General features: G+C 49.7%; 1 protein-coding gene across 1 annotated transcript in view; it reads left to right on the forward strand.

Moving 5' to 3' along the window:
* The window catches only part of MAN1C1 (mannosidase alpha class 1C member 1), a gene marked incomplete at both ends in the record, with an annotated part of 119,484 nt that overhangs the window by 29,177 nt on the left and 69,690 nt on the right, over nucleotides 1-20,617 (forward strand). The window contains one exon of the mRNA XM_084242728.1: nucleotides 17,314-17,410. Coding sequence (XP_084098854.1) covers nucleotides 17,314-17,410 — 97 coding nt within the window. The remainder of the gene's footprint in view (nucleotides 1-17,313; nucleotides 17,411-20,617) is intronic.

The following is a 20,617-nucleotide window of genomic DNA, read 5'->3' on the forward strand; positions in this document are numbered from 1 at the left end:
GTCTAGCCAGCATCTAGTTATGAATTAAAGCCCCAGCTGGCCCACTCTCAGGTCAGCAGCCAATGGTGGATGAAGTTCAAGTTCAGTTTGTAATGCGTCCGAAATGTTCTTGGACTTACAGGAATGACAGAGATTTCTTGGCCCCAGCTGTAGACAGGGGAATAGGATTCTGTAAATTCTATTAGCAGACAATGGAAGCGCCTGATAGATGGATCTGAAATTGCAAGACGTTGTTCGATTAAAAGAAGAGATGAAGGCCCGTGAGGCAGGGGCTGTGACTCAGGGCGCTCACATAAGGAGATACTTATCTCATGATTAGAGAGCTGGGGCCAGGCCCTAGCCGGTAGTGCTTGGAGAATCCATCACTGTTAGGGCTGGTCCATGTATGCGCTTCAGTTAGGAACGGACCTCACAAGCAGGGCTGGCGGGTTTAATTATCACTTGTGAGAACTTCTTTGAGAAAGCGTTGGCCCCTTTAGAGTTATGGCCGCCGACACTGGCAGATGGTTAATTACAGACTTCACCAGGCCGGGGAAGCGCAGGGTCCACGTGTACATGGGCAGAGCGGCTGACAAAGAGGCAAAGGGATGTCCGTGTCTCCATTCTGCCCATTTGTGTTGGGATCTATTGTGTTTGCAGTAATCTTTAATTATAAAAGCTATTACTATGGGATGGATTATCAATGTTATTCATTTCTGTGATGTTGCCTGGTAACATCCCTTTGTACTCAAGACAGGCATATTTCTATAGTTACAGGCTGAAGAAGCGAACTTCCTTGCTTCTGCTCTTTTAGCCATTTTGCCACCATAGGATTATAAAAAGCTATTTTGAGAGACCGTTTGAGCCCCATCTGCAGGGTGACAACGGCCCGAGTCTTCAGAGAAGACTTCATCCTAACCAGACTGGTTCGCGATGCAATTCCCCAGTAGCAAAAGTGAAAAACGTATCTGAGCAGTTAACTTCACTCTGTGTTCCCTTTTCAGATAATGTTCTGGCCCATTACTGACCAGCCTCTGCTGCGGGACACATTTGGCACGTTCCTGTAGTTGCAGGCGAAGCTATAAATCTTTGGGTTTTTGATTTTCTCCAACCTGAGAAATGATCACTGATGGAGAAGATAGGGCATTGAATATTGCATGTAGAGTCTATTTGCACCTCTGTGAAGTCAGGTTATCTCCATCACCCTGCTGGTTTTGAAAATGCTCCATTAGTGGAAAAAATGGTGGCAGAGTTATCACCAGAAGTACTCAAAATCACTCTCTTTAAAGGTCACACTGGTGGAATTTTCAGATAACACTTGGCATTGCTTTTTTTTTTTTTTTTTTAAAGTGGGGAAGCAGCTGCTCTAGGCCTGGGGAGAGGTCCTCTGCTGGGTTTCAGATCTCTAGTTAAGTCTGTAACCCCACAAAAGTGGTTATCGCTTAAAGATAATTACATTCCACATTGTTCACGCTAAACTCTTGAGATGGACTGATTGGCATATTTAAATCTCATCTCCCAGGCATTTGCTAATTATCATAGCCTAGTTGGGGGAGGAAAAAAAAAACCCTAATCAAATAGCTGTTTGGAGATGCTTTGCATTTTAAAATTGGCTAGGTTTATCCTAGGAAGAGAGGAAATGTGCCTCTGACTTCCTCTGGTTCTCTCCCTCAAGAGGGTTTCAACCTTTAATGGTTTAAATAGCCACAGTTCAGCACTCAGCACCCATTTTTGCATTTGCATTCTCTGTCTTTTTGCCTCATCTCCATCCCTGATCCCCTTTCATCACCCTGGAATGAGCTTTCTCACTTAGTGACTTCCCCCCAGGAGGGGGCTGCTGGATTCCAACTAATGAGCCTCATCCTTTTCATTCCTTTTAAGTGGTACACAGCCTGGCCTGGAGTCAGATCTGACAGTGAAAGTTACTCACCTCTTCCTCAGGTTCATAAATGGGACACCAGGTCCATGGTGAGGACAAGAGGTGTTTCTTTCTCCTGCACAGAAAAAGACAAATGAGCAGCTCCTCAGGTTGAGTTGAAGCCTCCCTTCCTGGAAGAGGCACCAACACTTGCTGTTACCTTGTTCACAGCAGCTGGAGAAGACCTCACCCCGCCCAGCCCTGCCCCTGCCAGCTGAACGGATGGCGTTTTGTGCTGTTTCTTTCAACTGCTGTGCTCAGAATTGGGAAAATGTGGTTTTTCTCCTTTACACAGAGTACATGTCTGTCGGTGACAAATCTAGCCAAGGCCTTTCTTGTGTACGGGGTGTCTGAAAGGGCCTGTCTTTGAGATTTATGAAAGAGCCCCAGTGAACCACCATCACCCACAGTAGTGCCTCAAAAGCAAAGGGAAGAGGAATTCTGTGACGGTTTCATCAAGTCACCTGTCAGGGCCGTCAGTCCATTTGTCTCCCTTCTGCGAGAGGGTCTGTTTTGCCTGCTTGGCGGGAGCTGCCACCCTCCTGCTGCAGGTTTGCAGGCCCAGCAGGATGCAGCTCAGGAAAGAGAAATTCTGGGTCTATCAGGAGCCAGCGCGGGGCAGGTACATTTGGTTATTTGCCAGCGGGGTGTGTGCATTGAAGGCGGGAGGAGAAAGCTCAAAGCCAAGCCTGACGAAAGACTGCACTCGTGAGCTTTGATTCTGATCATTCAAGCAATTTAAAGATCTGCACAACTTGGAGACTGGAGTTTTCTTTCTCTCTCCTAGTCTGTCCCATTAGTTCATCAAGATGAGAGCCTTCTGGTTTTCATAGTTAATTATTCTTTGGTATTCTGTTTCGGGGCTTTGAAATCAAATTGCTTGATGTTTTCCTCACTCCCGCGTGAGTGGCTTATCTGCCATATGAGGGCTGCAGTAATCCTTTCAAGAACACAGCGCTTCAGCTCAGCACTGTCAGGGAAGCGTCCTGGGTGTCCCGTGAAACGCGGTCTTGTGGGAGGCAGAAAACGCCACCAACCCCCTAATTATGAGTCCGGAAGGGCCACCGCACATCATCCATCATCACAGACCTAGAGAAATGAAAAGAAAGCCTCCGTGGAGCTGTCTGATTAATGCAAACTCCAGGAGTGCTTATGGGGTGGCAGCTGCCTGGCTTCATAGGATGAATGAGCTCTAAGACCTGAGTCATTTCATATGGTATTTGTAAGGCTGAGCGGGTCTGTTTACTGCTTTGCAATTCTCTCTGCTGGTGTGAACAGGTAACCCTACCAGCGGGTTTCACAAGCCTTTTTAGCCAAAAAAGAAAAAATATATACTTTGGAATCTCTGCTGATGGACACCTAGGAGGAATAAAGAGGAAAGTCTAGTGCATTCCCCAGCTACACGTGGGAAACAAGAGGAACATATTTTTTCAGACACTAATTAAGATCTCAGCTCAACTTCACTTAAATCCTACCTGGGCCACCTCCAGCCACTGTCATACTCTACCCTCCGCCTTGCATGATCTTTCTTCATTGTCCTGATCTTTCAGAATTACCCTGCTTATTTTGTTTCCCTTATTGTCTGTCTCCCCACGCTAAGACATACACGCCGCCAGGCATGGGCACTTCTTTTCTTTACTGCTCAGGTACCAGCACAGAGCAGATGCTCAATATGTGGCTTCTGAACGGATGTTAGCGGGAAAGTTGAGGACTGCACAGGAAGAGGCAAAGGTTGAACTCAGACCTGGGTTTGAATCCAAATCCTCCAGCTATTGACTGTGTGTGCTTAGAATAGTTACTGAACCTTCTGACCCGCTGATTCCTTAGCTATAAAATGGTCATACTACCTGCTTTCCAGAGTGGCAGTGGGAGACTAAATGAGACAAAGTATATGATAACACCTGGCACAGGGACTGGTACAGGGAGGCGCTCCATCAAGACTGGCTCATTCCCCAGGCCTGGATAGAAGCAATGTTACTGGATAAGAAACGGTCTTCACGGCCTATGAGCATCCAGTGTTCTCAGCTTCCTCCTTGAGTCCAGGAATGTAATCTCCAAAGAGAATCATACTCTTCCTCTTTTGGCTCCCAGGAGAACCCCCCAGAAAATATAGCTGCTTCTGCATGATTCTACATAGATGGTGTCCAGCCCCTAGGACTCTCTACTCAAAACTGGTTCCTTAAGAGTTGGCAACATTGACTAGAAAACAAGGCGCCTCCTGGGCCTTCTGTTATGCTCAGGAAGGACCCCCTGCTGAAGAGGTCACGCAGGCCCCTTGCTGCCACAGAGTTGCCACTGACAGTCTTTAGAAATTATTTAAGCAAAACTGAACTTCCAGATTTCAAATGGTGTTTCTCCCTGGGAAACAAGATTACTTCTCTCCCCATGCCAGTCAAGAGCTCTCACAGCTCACTTTGGTATTTTCCTTGTTTTCACTTAAACCTGTGTTTTTGTTCTGGTTTTCCTCTTTCAGCATTCTTCACATTTAGGCAGAAGAATGGATTCTGCCTCTTTTGCATTTCCTGAGGCTCCAGGCTCTGCTGGGGTGGTTTTAAAGCAGGTCAGCCATCCCTCTAGCAGACTGAGTCTTCAGAAACTGAGAATTTGGATGTTTCTTATTTTCCAAGAAAAGCACATCTCAGGACAGGGCAGCCTTCCCAGGCACAGGCAGCAGCTGGTCTCCTTTCTGACTCTCTGTGTGCTGCATGCTGGCCAGAGGCGCCCGGCCGATGTTTTGTTCATTTCAGTCATTAGACAGCAGAGCAGCCTGGTGAGGTCAAAGGACACATCCTTTTGAATCAGCCAGACTCCAGCTTCAAACCCTGGCTCTGCCACTTGCCAGCTACATGGCCCAAATGTTGGGAAAGGAGAGGGTGATCTCACTCAGAGGGTTGTGGAGAGGGAAGTGGTGTGCGGCCGTGGGTAAGTGCAGGCTCCTGAGTTCTCTGCATCCTCTGCCTGGCCCCACCACTGTTTGTCCTGTGTCCATGGATGGGGCTAAGTGGCTTCATCCTGTAAACTAGAGATGATGGTGGTCAGCCCCTTGCAGGTTTGGTGAAGGGCTTGCCCAGAGCTCGGCAGCAGTGAGTGCTCAAGGCGTGTCCCCTGTGGGCTGGCAGAGGCTGCACATGGGCCGTGACCATCACTGATGTGCTGTGTGGCCTCCTCTGTTCAGCCAGGTCCCCTGCTTGGGGTTGGGATGCGTCGGTGTCTAGGACACGGAGCTCGAGGGCAGGGGACACAGACGTGAAAGAAATGATTACCCTGCAGAGCACTAAGTATTGTCACTGATGGATGGCAGGAGGCTGCAGGGGAACAGTGAATTCCAGAATGCTGGGGCCCCCCATGCTCCAGAATAGCAGAGCTCCTTATCTTAAAAAGGGGCTAAGTGGAGTGGAAAGTGCTCTGGGGATTTGGTGACCTGTCCATTCTGTTTTCACTGGCAAGTGGAAAGGCACTGAAGGGGTACCTTAGTTCCTTGTTGCCACAGTAACAAATCACATCAACGCAGTGACTTCACACAAGTGTATTCTCTTGGAGTTCTGGAGGTCAGAAGTCCACAATGGGCTAACATCAAGGGAATGTCCCGGCTGCATTCCTTTCTGGGGGCTGTCGGGAGAAAAGCTGCCTGTCCCAGCTCCTGAGGCAACTGCATTCCTCGGCTTGTGGCCCCTTCCTCCACCTGTGAAGGCAACCACGTGGTCACCGGCCCTTCCGTCTCTACATCACTCCGAGGATCCTGGCGATTACACTGGGCCCACTTGGGAGGTGCAGGCTCATCACCACCTCAGGCTCAGCTGGTCATTCCATCTTACCTGTGCCATATGCACAGGTTCCAGAGACCAGGATGTGAGCACTTGGGGGGCCATCATTCTGGGTACCCTGTGGGGGAAGGGGCTGTATTGTGTGTGAGGTGCTGTCCAAAGGCCCGTGTGGCTGAGATGTGGAGAGGGAAGGAGCTGGGAGAGGTCAGAGGCAGGCCTTTCAGGCCTGGTGTCTGGAAAGGATGAGGCTGAGTGGTTTGCATTTTTAAAGGAGAGCTCATGGTTGTCTGGAGAAAGGCTGGGGATGAGGGAAGCGAGAGAGGAAGCAGGGGACCAGGCCGAGGTTCAGGGACAGTGGGGCGTGGGGGTGGAGGGGGATTAGAGATTCGTGTCAGAGATATCATCTCACAACGGACCCGCTGGTGAGTTGGTGTGAGCTGTGGAGAAAAAGGAGACCCCAGAGGCCTTTGGGGCTGTGGGACGGCCTCATGTTGGTTGCTGTAGAGTTTGATGTGAGAAAGTGGCTATTTCCTTCTTTCCTATTCAGACTTGTGACTGGCCAAGCAGGACCCTCAGAGTCCAGTCGTCAGACAGTGCAGGTTGAATGCTCATTTTGATTCATCTAATAAACTCGTCTGATAATCACTATTACTGGGGTCATTATTTCAGGCTACAATATTCCTATTTTTATTGTGCACATATTATGTACCAATTACTGTGCTAAATGCTGTACTCTTAGGGTAATTTTAAGGATTAAATATTCTTGTCCTTTTTTTTTTTTAAAGACTTATTTATTTCTACAAGCACTGGGTACAGTCAGAAGCACGGGAGGGTGAGAGAATTCACCAGAGCCAGAGCGGGGAGCAGAGCAGGCAGATGGACGAAGTACACTGCTGAGGGGAGCAGCGGGCGGCAGGAGAGGTCTGCGCGCCATGTGGGACCCTCCTCTGGTGGCCGGGGAGCAGCCAGGGATCGAACCGGCACTGCAGAGGCTGCGGGCAGCTTCGCAACCCAGCGCTCAACCGCTGCGCCACCGGGGAGGCCCTGTTCTTGTCCTTCTTTTAGATGAGTAAACTGAGACTCAAGAGAGGTTAAGTGACTCACTCAAGGCCACCCAGAGCTCTCGAGAAGCTTTTCAAACCTTAATGTGTTTGGCTCACAGTTGGGGTAAAGTTTCTGACACTGCTTAATTCTGGATCCCCACGGATGGGATGAGGAGAGCCATCTGGACCTCACATGGCTGGGGAGTCAAAGCCCATTTTCATGTTCTACATTTGCCAGTCAGTGGCTCAAACAAACCCCAAAGGGACAGGGTAGGAGGCATCTCCCCCTTCTACTCCCACCCACCCCGCACAACCAGCCCCACCTGCATCCAGCCTTGGAACTAAACCTGGGGGTGACATGTGTTCATGGATGTCTCATCAGCAGTCACCAATCAGATCATTTTGTGGGGCACCAGGAGACGGGGCGTGGGGAGGATTGAGAAATCTAATGTGAGTGATTTTTAGGCACCAAGCAGCCAGCTCTGCATGGGTGGTGCTGTAAGTGAAGGAAACCCTGACCCCCCCCCCCCCCACAATGTTCTCATCTCTTTGTCTGAGAGGTCATGAAAGCTGGGGTCCTCAGAGACCCAGCTGTCCTTTCCTGCTCAGCCCCTGCGAGTGGGCCCAGGCGTCGCCGCTGTGAGGTACCCAGAGGCTCCGGCCAAGGTGTACTCATCTTTAATAGCCGGGATAATCCACCTCCCTTTTGGCAGCTTTGAGATGTCGCCACTGTGGCTCTGGGTCACTGCCCGGCCTGGTCCCATCTGTGTTCATGTTTTATTTAAAAAGGTAAAGGATGTCTCACTGTTTGAGTGCTCACCTCCCTCCTCCCGCTTGCCCCCAGAGAACTTTCCAGCACAGACTTTCTATTTGTTTCCGGCCGCTGAGGCTGTCTGCCAGGGTTGCCCTCTCCTCCCCTTCTGTGCACCTTTCCTTTCTTGCTCCGTGGTTCAGGGGCTCCACAGCCAGGGCGGGCATCTGCAGGTGGACGACAAAGTGGAGTCTCACCACTTTCCCAGGAGGGAATCTTAGAACTTCAAGCCAGGTGGTACAAAGCACATCTTAAACAAGATCATACTGTCTACCTCAAACCAGTAAATATTTTTCATTTTCTGATTTCATGTCATTGTAATTGCTCAGGTGGGCCGGGACAGCTCTGGCTTGAGAAAGAGCTGAAGAGCTGTCTCGGGCACCTCTGTCATTGGGGCTTTGCTTTTGCCTTTGTGGGACTCGTGGAGGGACGCCTTTGTGGCCTATTGTGAGGTGTTCTTTGAGTCTGTAATCACAGACTGCTGGAAGGAGGGACTTCCAAAGACTGTCTAGAGCTGCCTTTTAGCAGGACACACACACACTCCATGGCTTTTGCGTATTCCTAGAGCCCACTGGGGGAAGAGGTGTAACTTCCACCTCTCAGGTATTAGTTCTCACATCTCTTGATCTTAGTCCTGTTCTTGAGGGGCCCCAGGTTTCCCTCGCCCTGCCCCAGGCTGCCCGGCCCTGTCGCCACCTGGCTCCCTGGTCCGTGCTGCTGGAAGCACAGCCACCTGTGCTGGGTTGACTTCTGCGTCCTGCCCTTGGCAATCACTTCTCTGTCTGGGCCTCACATAGCTCTTGTAAAATGTGGCTTTGAGAGAAGATCATGTGTCTAGCACTAAAATCCCATTTGACTCTTGAGATTCTGGCTCTGAGCTCCTGCTGCACTGTTTCTCCTGTGGGTGGGACTTCTCTCTCTCCCCACCAGCTGTCACGCCCTCTCCTCTCTGCCAAGATCCAGTTCCATCCTGTCCACCCCATGGTCCAGCACCCAAATGCTCCCTGTGACTTAGGAGTAGCACAAGCATTTCATTACGTTCTTCATTTTATTTATCTTTTTGCTTGAATGCAGTTTCACTTTTCGAAATGCACAGGCGGGACCTGTCCTTGCGTCTTCACCAGCAGCCGGGGAACCGCCACCCTTGGTGTTGCTGGTGGAAATGATTTATGCTCTGTGGTTTGAAACTAGTTTGGTAAGTCCTTTATTAGGGAGCCCCCGAAGGGTTGCCCTGGCCAAGGAACCACAAATCTTCAGCCTTAGACACAACAGCTGGGGTTAGGAGCACACAGCTGGGAACTTCCTTAGAGAGGTTGTCACATGTGGTTCTGCCAAACAAGACCAGGTTATTGAGCTGGCCCGGAACTTTGCCTTTGGACCACTGCTGCTTTTTGGCCTTGTCTCTAGAGTTCACTGGGTCTTTATCCTTCTTGGCCAACTTTTCAACACTTTTCACCAACACTTATCACCCTTGGGTGGCTTCACAAAGTTCAGAGAGTGGCACCTACCATGGGAGCCATGCTAAGATATCCTGTTCTTCATTTTAACAACCTTTAATTTTTGTATTATAAACATTTCTAGACAGTCATAGAATATTCAGAAGATGCAGGTCGATAAGAAGAAAAAAAATAACAATCACAAAACTTCTCACTGTCTGACATAACCACTATCAGCATTTTCCTCCAGTCTTTTTTCTTTAAAACACTCAGATGTAGACCAGTCCGTTCCATATTTCATAATTTCACACCCTGCTTTTCTACTTGATATTATATAATGAGCATTTTGTGTATCATGAAACACGTGGAAATAATTTTTAATCTGATACTTTGCGTGTTGTCTTTATTTAGCCCTGGTGTGATTATTTCTAAATGGGGATGATCCCCATCCTGCCAAGGATCCCAATCAAATGAGACGGGCTGTGCAAGAGCTGCCTGCATGTCAGCACCGATGAGGGAGATGTGAGTCTCACCTCCTCAAGAGAACTGCTTTACTTTATTGTCACAAAATTATTATAGTCCTAGTCTCCGAGTTTTACACAGTGGTGGGTAAAACCTACTCTGTGGGTTTAATTTTTAAAAGGAAACACATGTTAATAGCTTAGTTTTTTCCTTAGGGATGTCTTAGAGAGTCTGGCCTAAGGAAATTCCTCAGCCTGAGGAGCAAGGGCTGTGCACACAGTGTGGTGGCATCATTTATGACAGCTCAAAGCGAGGTTGCTGGCGTTGCTTGTTTGGAAGGAAGGCTCAGTTAGTGATGCCGGATCCACGTGCTTTGCTGTTATGCAGCTGTCAAAAGTGATGCTTACAAAGCCTTTGTCATCAAATGGGAAACATTTATGTTACCGTCGCTGGGAAAAGCAAAGATGAATGTGGAAAGAGTGGAGAGAAATCCATCAAATGGGAATATTTGATGGTTGTAATAGTCAAATGATGGGTGATTGTTTTCTTTCTGCTTCTCTACAATGAGCATGTTTACCTTGGATACATGAAAAGGTAGGTAGGTAGGTGAGTGAGTGGGTAGGTAAGTAGCTGGGTCAACCTTATTTTTAGGACTATTGGAAAAATATATGCCTAAGAGGGAAGTAGGGTACAGGACTGAGATCACATATGAGAGGAATGACCCAGATGTGGGGGATAAGGGCACAGAGGATAGAAATTCAGATTACCAGGACTTCTGGAAAATGCTCAGAACAACCAAAAGGGACTTCTTTCTTTTGAGATCAGGAAGAACAGAGAGGGTTCTTCCTTACCCTGAACATGGTAATATAATTATTCAAGCATTTGTACATGGTAATATAATTATCAAAGGAGAAACTAAAATTGCTAGTTCCTCATTTTCTCCATCTTCTGACCTGAGTGGGTGGGACAGGCTTGGGGAGGGGATATGAAAACCCAGGGGGCCCTTTAGGAGCTGTGAGGAGCCTGCTAGAGTTTATAGATGTGGAGGAATATATGGAGGGTGAGTGAAGCAGGTGCACAGATGGAGGAGTGAAAATGTAACCCCAAAATTATATAGACATGTAAATGACTGACAAATTAATTTTTTCAAAGTGGAGGCAAACAGAAGCTGTAATATATAAATTTGCATGAAAATGACATCAACCTCCAGAAAGTTCCTTAATGGTTGCTTTTTTTTTTTTAATTTCAGACCTGTAGAAAACTTGCAAAAATTTGGGGCCTCCCCGGTGGCAAAGCAGTTGAGCGCTGGGTTGCGAAGCTGCCCGCAGCCTCTGCAGTGCTGGTTCGATCCCCGACTGCTCCCCGGCCACCGGAGGAGGGTCCCACATGGCGCGCAGACCTCTCCTGCCGCCCGCTGCTCCCCTCAGCAGTGTACTTCGGTCCTTCTGCCTGCTGTGCTCTGGTGAATTCTCTTACCCTCCCACGATTCTGACTGTACCCAGTGCTTGTATGTATAAATCAATCAATCAATCAATAAATAAATAAATCTTTAAAAAAAAAGTTGCAAAAATCTAACAAACATTTCACATTTATCCTTCACCCAAATTCCTCAAATATTAACATTTTACCCTATTTGCACTCTTGCCCTCCTCTCTCTTGCTACACACACATTATCGTTTTCTCAACATTTGAGAACAAGTTGCCAACATATTGCCCCTAAATACTTCATTGTGTATTTCCAAAAAGTTAGTTTCCTACATAAACACTGGAAACATTAAAATCAGAAAATTAACACCAATACGATACTACCTGAGCCTCAAAACCCATGCAGATGTTATCTGTTGTTTTGATAATTGTCTTTTATAGCATCGGCGATAATAACAACAAGAACAGTAATAGTTGCTGTTAGGTTTCTACTTCAGGATCACAGTCAAGGTCACACATTTCATTTAGTCCCTGTCTTTTAGTCTCTGCTGTCTGTCCGGAACAGTCCTCAATCTTCCTTTTCTTTTATATTTGGTATTTTTTAAGAGTAAACACCATTTGTGTTTAGATTGCCCCCCCCCCCCCCGATTTCTGTCCTTTCCTCATGACTCAGGCCGGGGTTGTCTTTTGGACAAGAACACCGCTGACATGTGTCTTTCTCTGTGTGTCATGTCAGCTGACATGTCGTCTGTTCTCCGAATAGGTTTTTTAAAAATATACAAAAATAGCAGCTTTGTTGAGATATAATTCACGTACTATAAAGTTTACCTTTTTCCTGGTGGTTTTGCGATATTCACAGGGTTGTACAATTATCTTCACCATCAATTTTAGAATATTTTCATCACCCCTAAAAGGCCAGGTGCCTGTTAGCAGACATCCCCCACCCCCTCCTCTCTAGCCCCCAGTGACCAACACTTCCTGCCTGTTCTGGGTATTTCTTACTCAAGGGCTCACATGCTGTGGACCCTGTTAATGTCTGGCTGCTTTTAGTAAGCACAATGCTATCATGGCCATGCCTGTTGTAGCATCAGTGCGGTGTTCCTTTTTGTGGCTGAATAATAATCCATTGTATATATTTACCACAGTTGGCTGAGTCATTCATCAGTCAATAGGCATTTGGGAGGTTTCCGCTTTGGGGCCATTACAAATAGTGTTGCTAAGCTGGTCCAGCCACTACAGAAAGCTGTGTGGAGGTTCCTTAAATTAATAAAAATGGAGCTACCATATGACCCAGCAATTCCGCTCCTAGAAATCTACCCAAAGCACACGAAAGCATTAATTCGAAAGGAAACCTGCATTCCTATGCTTATTGCAGCTCTATTTATAACTGCTAAGATATGGAAACAACCTAAATGCCTCAAAACAGATGATTGGATCAAGAAGATGTGGTATGCATACACAATGGAATACTATTCAACAATCAAAAAAAGATAAATGCATGTAATTTATAGCAACATGGATGGTGCTGGAAGGGATTATGCTCAGTGAAATAAATCAGATGGAAAAAGAAAAATATCAGATGCTTTCACTTATAGGAGGAATATAGGGGAGCCAAATAAGGGATCAAGGAGGAAAAAAAGACAAGACTATAAATCAGAGACATTCAGCAGGGGAGGGGGAGGGAGGGGAATTAAAACAGGGGAGAGAAGAGCACAAGGGACTGTGGTGATGGTTCTTGGGTGACTCGGTGGTGGGAATTTTATGGAGACTACACCTGAGAGGAGAAAGCAAGCCGTACAAAAATGAATAGTGATGTAAAATATATGTATAGAAATAAATAAAAAACAGCAACAAATAGTGCTGCTGTATTTACCTGGCAGGAGACACCATGATTACAGAGGTGCTTTTCCCAGGGCAGGGGTCCCCCAGTACACTTGGGGTCTTCTGATCCCTGCCATTTCCCCAGATGTGGGTAACTCAGCTGCATCATTTGTGGTAGTGGGGGTCCTTGTTATACACTCTCCCCTATAAAAAAGAAAAACAGTGCTGCTATTCACATTCACGTACAGCTATTGCAGACTTGTGTTTGTATTTTTCTAGGGTGTATGTCTCAAGTCCCTAAGGTCACGCCCTTGTCAGGGATTCACTGGGAGGGCTCCTAGGACTCAGCCGGTAGTCCTACTCCTGGCTGTAATTGCTGCAGTGAAAGGACCCTAAGCAAAGTCAGCAAAGGGAAGTGCATAGAGAAATGCAGGGGGACCCAGCCCTGCTTCAAGCATCCTCCCCAGCAGACCCCACAGGACACGCTTCCTTCCTCCAGCTCTGAGCTGTGACCTCAGGCAAGGGGTGCTGTCTATCTGGGAAGCTGACACTCAGTGTTTGAGGTTTTTGTTGGGGGCTGGCCATGTAGGCACACCCTGCCTAAAACACATCGAAATGCCAGACTCCCGGAAGGAAGCAGGTGCTCAGCACAAGCACCGTGTACAGTCTGGGTACAACTCACCCACCTTGCCAGCTAGAGAATGGTGAGAACACCCACCAATTCCAAGTTCCCAGACACCTGCCAAGGATGGAAGTCTCTGGCTTGCTGTGTTAACTTTCTGCACACCTAGGAGTGAGATTGCTGGGTGACACGGTGCCTCCAGAGTGAACTTTATGTGCCAAACTGTTTTGCAAAGTAACTGCATTATTTTCATTCCCACCAGCAGTTTACAAGGGCACCAGTTTCTCTCCATCCTGGCTAACACTTGCTATTGTCCATCCTGTTTAATTGTAACCATCCTCGTGAGACTAATAGGGTTTTAAGCTAGTGATTTGCAAGCATTTAGAACAAAGAATGATGATTTGTAAGAGCCAAAATGAGTTTTCAAGAGCAAACCATGCCAATCTAACCTGTGATTTTTTCCTAAAAAAAAAAAAAAAAAAAAAGGCACCAGAAAACAATCTATTCTTTCTGTGCGAGCTGTCCCAGGGCAGAGTGTTTTCGCATTTCAGCCCTATCTCTCACAACATCTCCATACAGAGATGGAGACACGGGAGTTGTGCCGACTGCTCAGTGGTCCTCACTTGCTCACAGATGACATGCTGAGAGCATGATTTGGACTGATTATGGGAGAACGTGATTATGGGTGAAACTCTGCCACTCAGTGGATCGCCTGGAAAGGTGGTGAGCACCCCGACACTGGGGGTCTCCAAAGGGGTCACTGAATCCTTTATTAAGGAACTGAATGGAGGAAGAGGCAGCTACTTTGAGGTCCTAAAAGTGGCTGAGTATGAAGTCAGGGACAGCCCATCTCTAAAGCTGAGGGCAGGAGTTGCCCAAGGCGGGTATCTCCAGTTCTAGACTGAGATTAGTTTCTCTATGGGTTGTCCTCGTCTCCTGCCCTTCACAGCCTTACCTGGGGTCCCATCAGGACGCGTGGGTATCCGTGAAGCGTCCTTGGAGACACACACTTGTCCTCTTCTGAGTGCTGCTGTGGTGCACAAGCCTCTCCCCTCTGACCATTGCCTGTCTTACCTGTGTGTGGTCCTTGACTCCCTGCATAGGCTAAGCTCCCGTTTTCTTGGTTCTTACAGTTCATTCAGCATCCTTCCCTTCTCCTCCAGCCCCTGCAGGAGTTGCTGGGCAGCAGTGAATGGGGGTGGGAGGACCCTACGCTACACTTCCAAGTATTAAAGCTTAATTTCAGGCTGCAGGGACTTTGCATCAAGAGTGGAGGCCCGCCTTGGGCGTGCCTGGGGGGAGGTCCTGAAGATATGTCCTTTCAGCTGGGAAGTCAAGGAAGACAAGCAGTTGGCAGGGAAGTAGGAGGGGAGCCTGCGAGCATTCCCACCAAGGCTGCAGCCCAGCTGTGGCCAAGCACAGGCCCAGACACCAGATAGGTGCGCACTTCAGTGTGTTGGAGAAATGAGGACCGTCTGCCTTGCCTGTCTCTGCTCACCCAGCACATGGGCTAAGCTGCTCAGGACCTGGGTGGGGGGGAGGCACGTGTGCATTTGCGGGTCTGTGTGTGCTTGTGCCTGTGTGTGTGTGTGTGTGTGTGACTAAGAGCAGCTCTGATTGCCTCCTGAATCCGGTCCCAGTGACACGGGGATTATTTGTGCCTTCATTCCCCTCCGTTGACGTGGATGACTGTGAGAATGGGCCACGCTCCAAACATCTCCACGTCCCTGCAGTGACAGCTCCTTTGAGAACATGTAGATACCTATGATTCTCTTAATTACTCCGTACGCCCACTTCCCCCTCTCTCTCTCTCTCTCAAGCAGGAGGGGTTTGGAGGGTAGGGAGCAGCCTCCCCCCACCCCCGACCTCTGCTCCTTCTTTCCTTCTGTCATTTATATTTTAACAGCCTCCTGCTGCTCCCCCACCCAACCACCTCCCTGCTGCTCCACTCACACTGGCTTCATTGAGGGGGCCCCCCAGATAAGAGAGATTGAGGGAGGAGGCCAGTTTCCCTGAAGTGCTCGTACCCCATAATTAGTTTCCGTTATTGCCAATTCAAGATAAGTAGAAAATAACAGAGGAACGGAACCAGGACGCAAAGCCCGTGCCGGGAGCTTGGCACGCGTTGCCGCGACACTTGTGTGTGTGTCACATGGGAAGCCACGTCCTGGGCTCAGCGCGGGGTGGGCCCTGTGGCCTGGGAGTTGAGCGAGCCAGATCTCAGCCCTGTTGCTTAGCCACCCTGACCACTTCCTGTCTCTCTGAGCCTCACTTTCACCATCTGCAGAATGGAGAGATGGTACTAGCAATAGATTATTCTGCCATTTTGCAGAGCGTCCCAGCCATGGGCAGGGAGGGCCTGCCTGGTCTGTGCATTGGGCTGCACCAGCAGGCAGTGGTATCATCCAGCCATGCCTGCAGAGAGGCATCGGTCCTTGGCATGGAGAAGGCAGGTGGTGTACAGAAAGAGGGGAGCCAAGGCAGGAAGGCAGGCCAGGAGATGGGAGGAGAAAAGCAAAAGGATGCCAGACAGTGTCTGGAAGTGAGCTGACCTCATGGACTACATCAGTTGGCCCCCAGATGTGGCCGTGGGCGCACCACGTGGACTTGTTAGAGAAGCAGATTCTCGGGCCTCACTGCAGACCTGCTGAGCCCAGGAGATTCTGATGCATTTGGATAGTGGGATGGATGGAGGAGGGGAGGGCGGGCGGACGAGGCTTGGAAAACTAGACGGGCACGTAGAAGGCTAAGGAGGGAAGAGAACTAGTGTTTATTGATTACTTGCTGTGTCAGTTGGAAGTGACATTTCCAGCTACTTTTCTTTCGTTTAAACCTTTCAGGAGTGTGGCAAAGCAGACCTGCTTATTCCCATTTCAAAGATGAGGCAACTGAGGCCCAGTCTTTTAAACCGCCTGCCAACACCAGTGGCAAAAGTAGAATTAGAACCCAGGCCTCTCTGGCCCCGGGGTCTAAATTCCTTCGGCCACACGGGCTGCCTCCCACCCACATGACCCTCAGCGATGCCTCCAAGGCCTGGAGTGGGCTCGTTCCACTGCTCCCTGGCTGCCCCAGAGTGTCTGACCCACTCTCCTCCTGCAGAGAGCCATGAGAAGACAGGAAGGAATCACTGTACAGCCCAACAAGGGAGACCTGGGGGAGGAGACTAGGGCTGGCACCTCGCTCTCTTCTAGCTCCCAGGGCCAAGGGCAGCCAGGGACAAGCACATGATGCTCCCGAGGGGAGCTGCCCTAATGTAGTGAGAACTCAAGCCCTGGGTGACAAAGTCGACCAATACTCATTGCTGCCTGTACTGCTTTGCCTGTGCCGGTGCTCTAGGGGAAACTGAGTCAAGAGAGTGCAGTTTCTGACTTCCAGGAGTTTATGGATCTGAGCCAGGGAAACAGAAAAGTGCAGTGATGGACTGGGGTACAGAGCCTGGGATGCCCAGGTGGATCAAGCCAAGGAGCTCAAAGAGATTCATACAGTGACTTTAGAGGGGAGCACCAGGCTTTGGAGACAGACCTAAAGCTTCATAGCACCCCACAGGGGATGGCTTCAGTTCCCAACACTCACTCAATTGTATCCTTGAACAAGTTACCCCTAGTCTTTGACCTGCTTCCTTATCTACAAAGCAGAGTCAGCCATATCTCGCTCAAGGGATCGTTCTGTTAAAGTATGACACACACTCGCTATCACTTCCCTTCCCTTCAGAGGATTGCTTTAGGCCAGAGCAAACCAGAGAAGGCTTCCTGGAAGAGGTGTCTTTTCACTTTGCACTGAAGGATGATTGGAATGTATTTAGTTGTTCTTGTGTCTTCCGTAAGAAATCCACGGCAGACTCTGGATTCGTGGTGGGGCTGTCAGTTAACCATGAATAGATTGATGATGAGAGGACATTGCCTTTCTCAGCTTGTTAAGATGATTTGTTAAAAATGGTTTCAAATCCTGTTGCAGAGGGCAAAGCCAGGCAGCCAGTCCTTCACGTTGTTGGGCATCTCCGCACTCAGGTTCTGTCTCCTGCTTTTCTTGCAGATGATGCAGTTCGCCTGGCAGAACTACAAGCGCTACGCCATGGGCAAAAACGAGCTCCGGCCGCTCACGAAAGACGGCTACGAGGGCAGCATGTTCGGTGAGCTGATGCGGGGGCTGCTGCCCTCCCTCCTGCTGCATCCCCTCTGGCTTTCCCCCTCCTGGGACTGTGTTCTCTCTAGGCCTGGACGATTCAGGCTTCTGAGCCATCGAGGTTTTGGGGAGACCCAAGCACGTCTCTCTGGGTCCCTGTTGTTTATTTTTTTTAAAACTAAACTTGGAAATGTGAGTGGGGACAGTGAGGGATGGAAACTTGTTTGCCTGGAAAGTTCAGAGCTCTGGAGGGCAGAGACCAGCGTGAGTCTGCTCCTCGGTGTGTGGCTGTGGGGTGATCGTGGGTGTTTTTGTGGAGAAACCAACACGTTTCCGACGGGGTCAGGCATGTGTGTGGCCTTTCAGGCGTTGGGGTCTGTGTCTCTTGTGCGGTCTCGGGAGCAGAAGCTCGTTTGATGGGGAGCTGCACGGCGCTGCCTGTGTGGACAGCTCTCGTGCCATCTGCGGCTCCCCTGCTGCTGTCCCTGCTCCTCCCAGTCACGGGCTTTCCTCACCCAGAGCCTCGGAAGTCTCTCACAGAGACTGTGAGGTGCCTGCTTCTGGGCACAGCCTCAGATTTCTAATCTAACATCGTCCCCGCTGCAAGCCCCTCCCTCTGCAGGCCTTTCATGAGAGAACATGCTGGAGGCAGCCTGGTCCCTTCCTCTCCTCGCAGCCAGGAGCTGGGGACTGAGGGGGAGAGTCGGTACCTGTGCTCCCTGCCCTGGAGACACAGGCCCCTGAGGTCAGGAACCAAAGAGTCAGGATAGATGACAACTAGGAAGACCTTAAACACCGGTTTACACACACGCACGCATGTGTGGCCTGTCACAAGTATACGTGTGCTGTGGGAAAAGTGACACGAGACCTCCCTCCAGCCCATCAGCACCACACCGTCCAGCTGTCCGGACAGTTCACCCCCATGGGACGGTGGTGGTGGTGGTTGGAATTCGAGAAACTTCTTTTTCTTTCTTCCTGGTTGTCTCGGGAATGGCAGGCAGTGGGGAGAAAACCGCCAGGCGGTGGGAAGCTGGCGAACAGAAGAGCAGCTCCCGCAGCCACAGAGATGCAGCCGCTATTGCCATCTTTGTCCATTTCCTCCCAATCTTCTCTTCCGTTGGGCTTTTTATTCCTTTATATTTTATGTCCTTGCTCTTTCTTGGCTTAATGTTTCATCACAAGTATTTCCCCAACTCATTTAATTTTTTTCATAAAGAGTGTTTTTATGGCCGCGCCTGTCGCGTGGCTGTGCCATTACTCACGTGGCCGTCCCGCTCGGGTTTGGCAAAGGCCGTTTCCAATTCTTACTGTTAAAAATAATGCGGCAGTTTTCATCTTTGCGCATGAAATGTTATCTTAGGATAGATTCCTAGAGAGGATTCCTGAGTCAGAGGAGGAAGACAGATGTTTCTGTAACCTCAGATATGGAACGTGGATTCCAATTTCGGAGCCCGACTGTCCTCTCTGTCTAGGACACAGACCTCCCCCAACACCCCACGTCGGCCCTGGGGGACTGTGGCCGGTATGGCTCGCAGCAGAGTTGTTGGGGCTTTGTCGGCTAGTCTGAGTCAGGGACCTAATAAAGGACTCCTCCTCTTCCCTTCTCTCTGCACAGTTTGCAAATATTCGGGGAGCTGATGGAGGGGGCTGGGGAGAAGGCTGACTTGTGACAGTGCACAGCGTGGCCCCTGCCATTGCTCAGACCGTCCAGCCGTGGAGAAACACTGCTGGGAGGGGGTGGGCTAAACTCCGTCCCGTCTTGTAAAATTCCTCAGTGCCTGTGATTTCAATCTCAATCTTCAATCTCAATCTCTTCCATTTCAATCTTCCATCTCCGAGCCATTCACAGAGCTGGGCAGCCAGGCGTGGTTAAGTCAGAAGATCTGGGCACAAGTCCTCACTCTGCCCAGAGCTGTTTGTGTGGCCAAGTCCAAGTCACTCGAGAGTGTGTTTGAAATGCAAAAAAAGAAAGGCCAAGTGCGGATGAATTTCCACTGTGATATATGGGCTTGGCAGTTGCCCAGGTGAGCCCGTGTGCGGTTCTGAGCTCCCTGAGTTCTCTGGCACCCAAGACCACCCTTCACAAGGCCTGGGGCTCCCTGTTACTCAGTGTCTGTAGCAGCCCTGGTGGGAAGGCAGGGCCTTTCTTCTGCAACCAGCAAATGAACTGTGGCAACTGGTCCCGGGAAGGGAGTATGTAGAAGGACTCAGGCACCCAGCAGGGAGAACTGAGCTTGGCTGATTTTTTTTTTTTTCATTCATCAAATGATTGTTTATGTCACGTCCGGTGCTGACTGCTAGAGAAAAGAGATAAGTGGCATAGCGAAAATTCCACCAACCCTGCCAAGACATACTCTGGCAGCCCTCCCTGGGCCCCTCTGGGTTCTGTCTTGGTGCTCTCAGAAGGAGAGGGACAGGTGGGAAGTGGTCACGATGAGGACATAGGCCATCCTTCATGGCTTCACTGGCCTGTCTTCACTGCTCCCTGCTTGTGTGGCTCTGGGCGCATCACGTCTCTCTGAGCCTGAGTTTTCTGTAAAGTGAGCTAATGAGGATGTCAGCCCCCCAGACCAGGCCCGCCTGACACCTAGAACCTGCTTGATAGGTGGCAGCTGTGATTACTGTGGCTTCTGATAAAGAGGCCCAGGATGACACACAAAGGATGAGGGCTCAGCCACATCAGAAGCCTGGAGGAGGCTCTGGCCTGGGGTAGACCATGAGGGGCTTCAGAGCCAGACTGTCTCCAAAGGTAGCAGGAGACTACAGGGGATTGGGGGGAAGCGGTAGCCTGGCTTAAGCTGTTTGTCACCCTGCCCTGTCTTCAGAACTCGTGTGGAGGCTGGGTGGCGTCGTCCTGGACCCTAGCCACCATCACTGTGACCCCACAGTAGGCTGGACTGGGGAGTGCACAGGCGGTGGGCATGCCTGCCGTGTTGCTCTGGCTGAGTCATTGAACTGGGCCCTGAGCTGCTGCCCAGACTTTGGGGCACGTCAGCGTGGACACAGGCCTTTGTAGCCTTCTCCCCTCAGCAGCCAGGAGGGTGTCTGCAGGCATGGATAAGGAATTCATGGTGATTTGCGCTTTGCTGGTTTTACAGGAGCTGCACCGAGGACAAGGGACACCAAGTCTGGTCCCCCTGGGTGGCATGTCACCAAGCTGCACCCCCCCTCCCAGTAGCCCACGCCCCCTCCTGAAACGGTGGCCCAGACCAGG

This window comes from Talpa europaea, assembly GCF_964194135.1.
Source record: "Talpa europaea genome assembly, chromosome: 9".
In the NCBI taxonomy this organism is placed as follows: domain Eukaryota; kingdom Metazoa; phylum Chordata; class Mammalia; order Eulipotyphla; family Talpidae; genus Talpa; species Talpa europaea.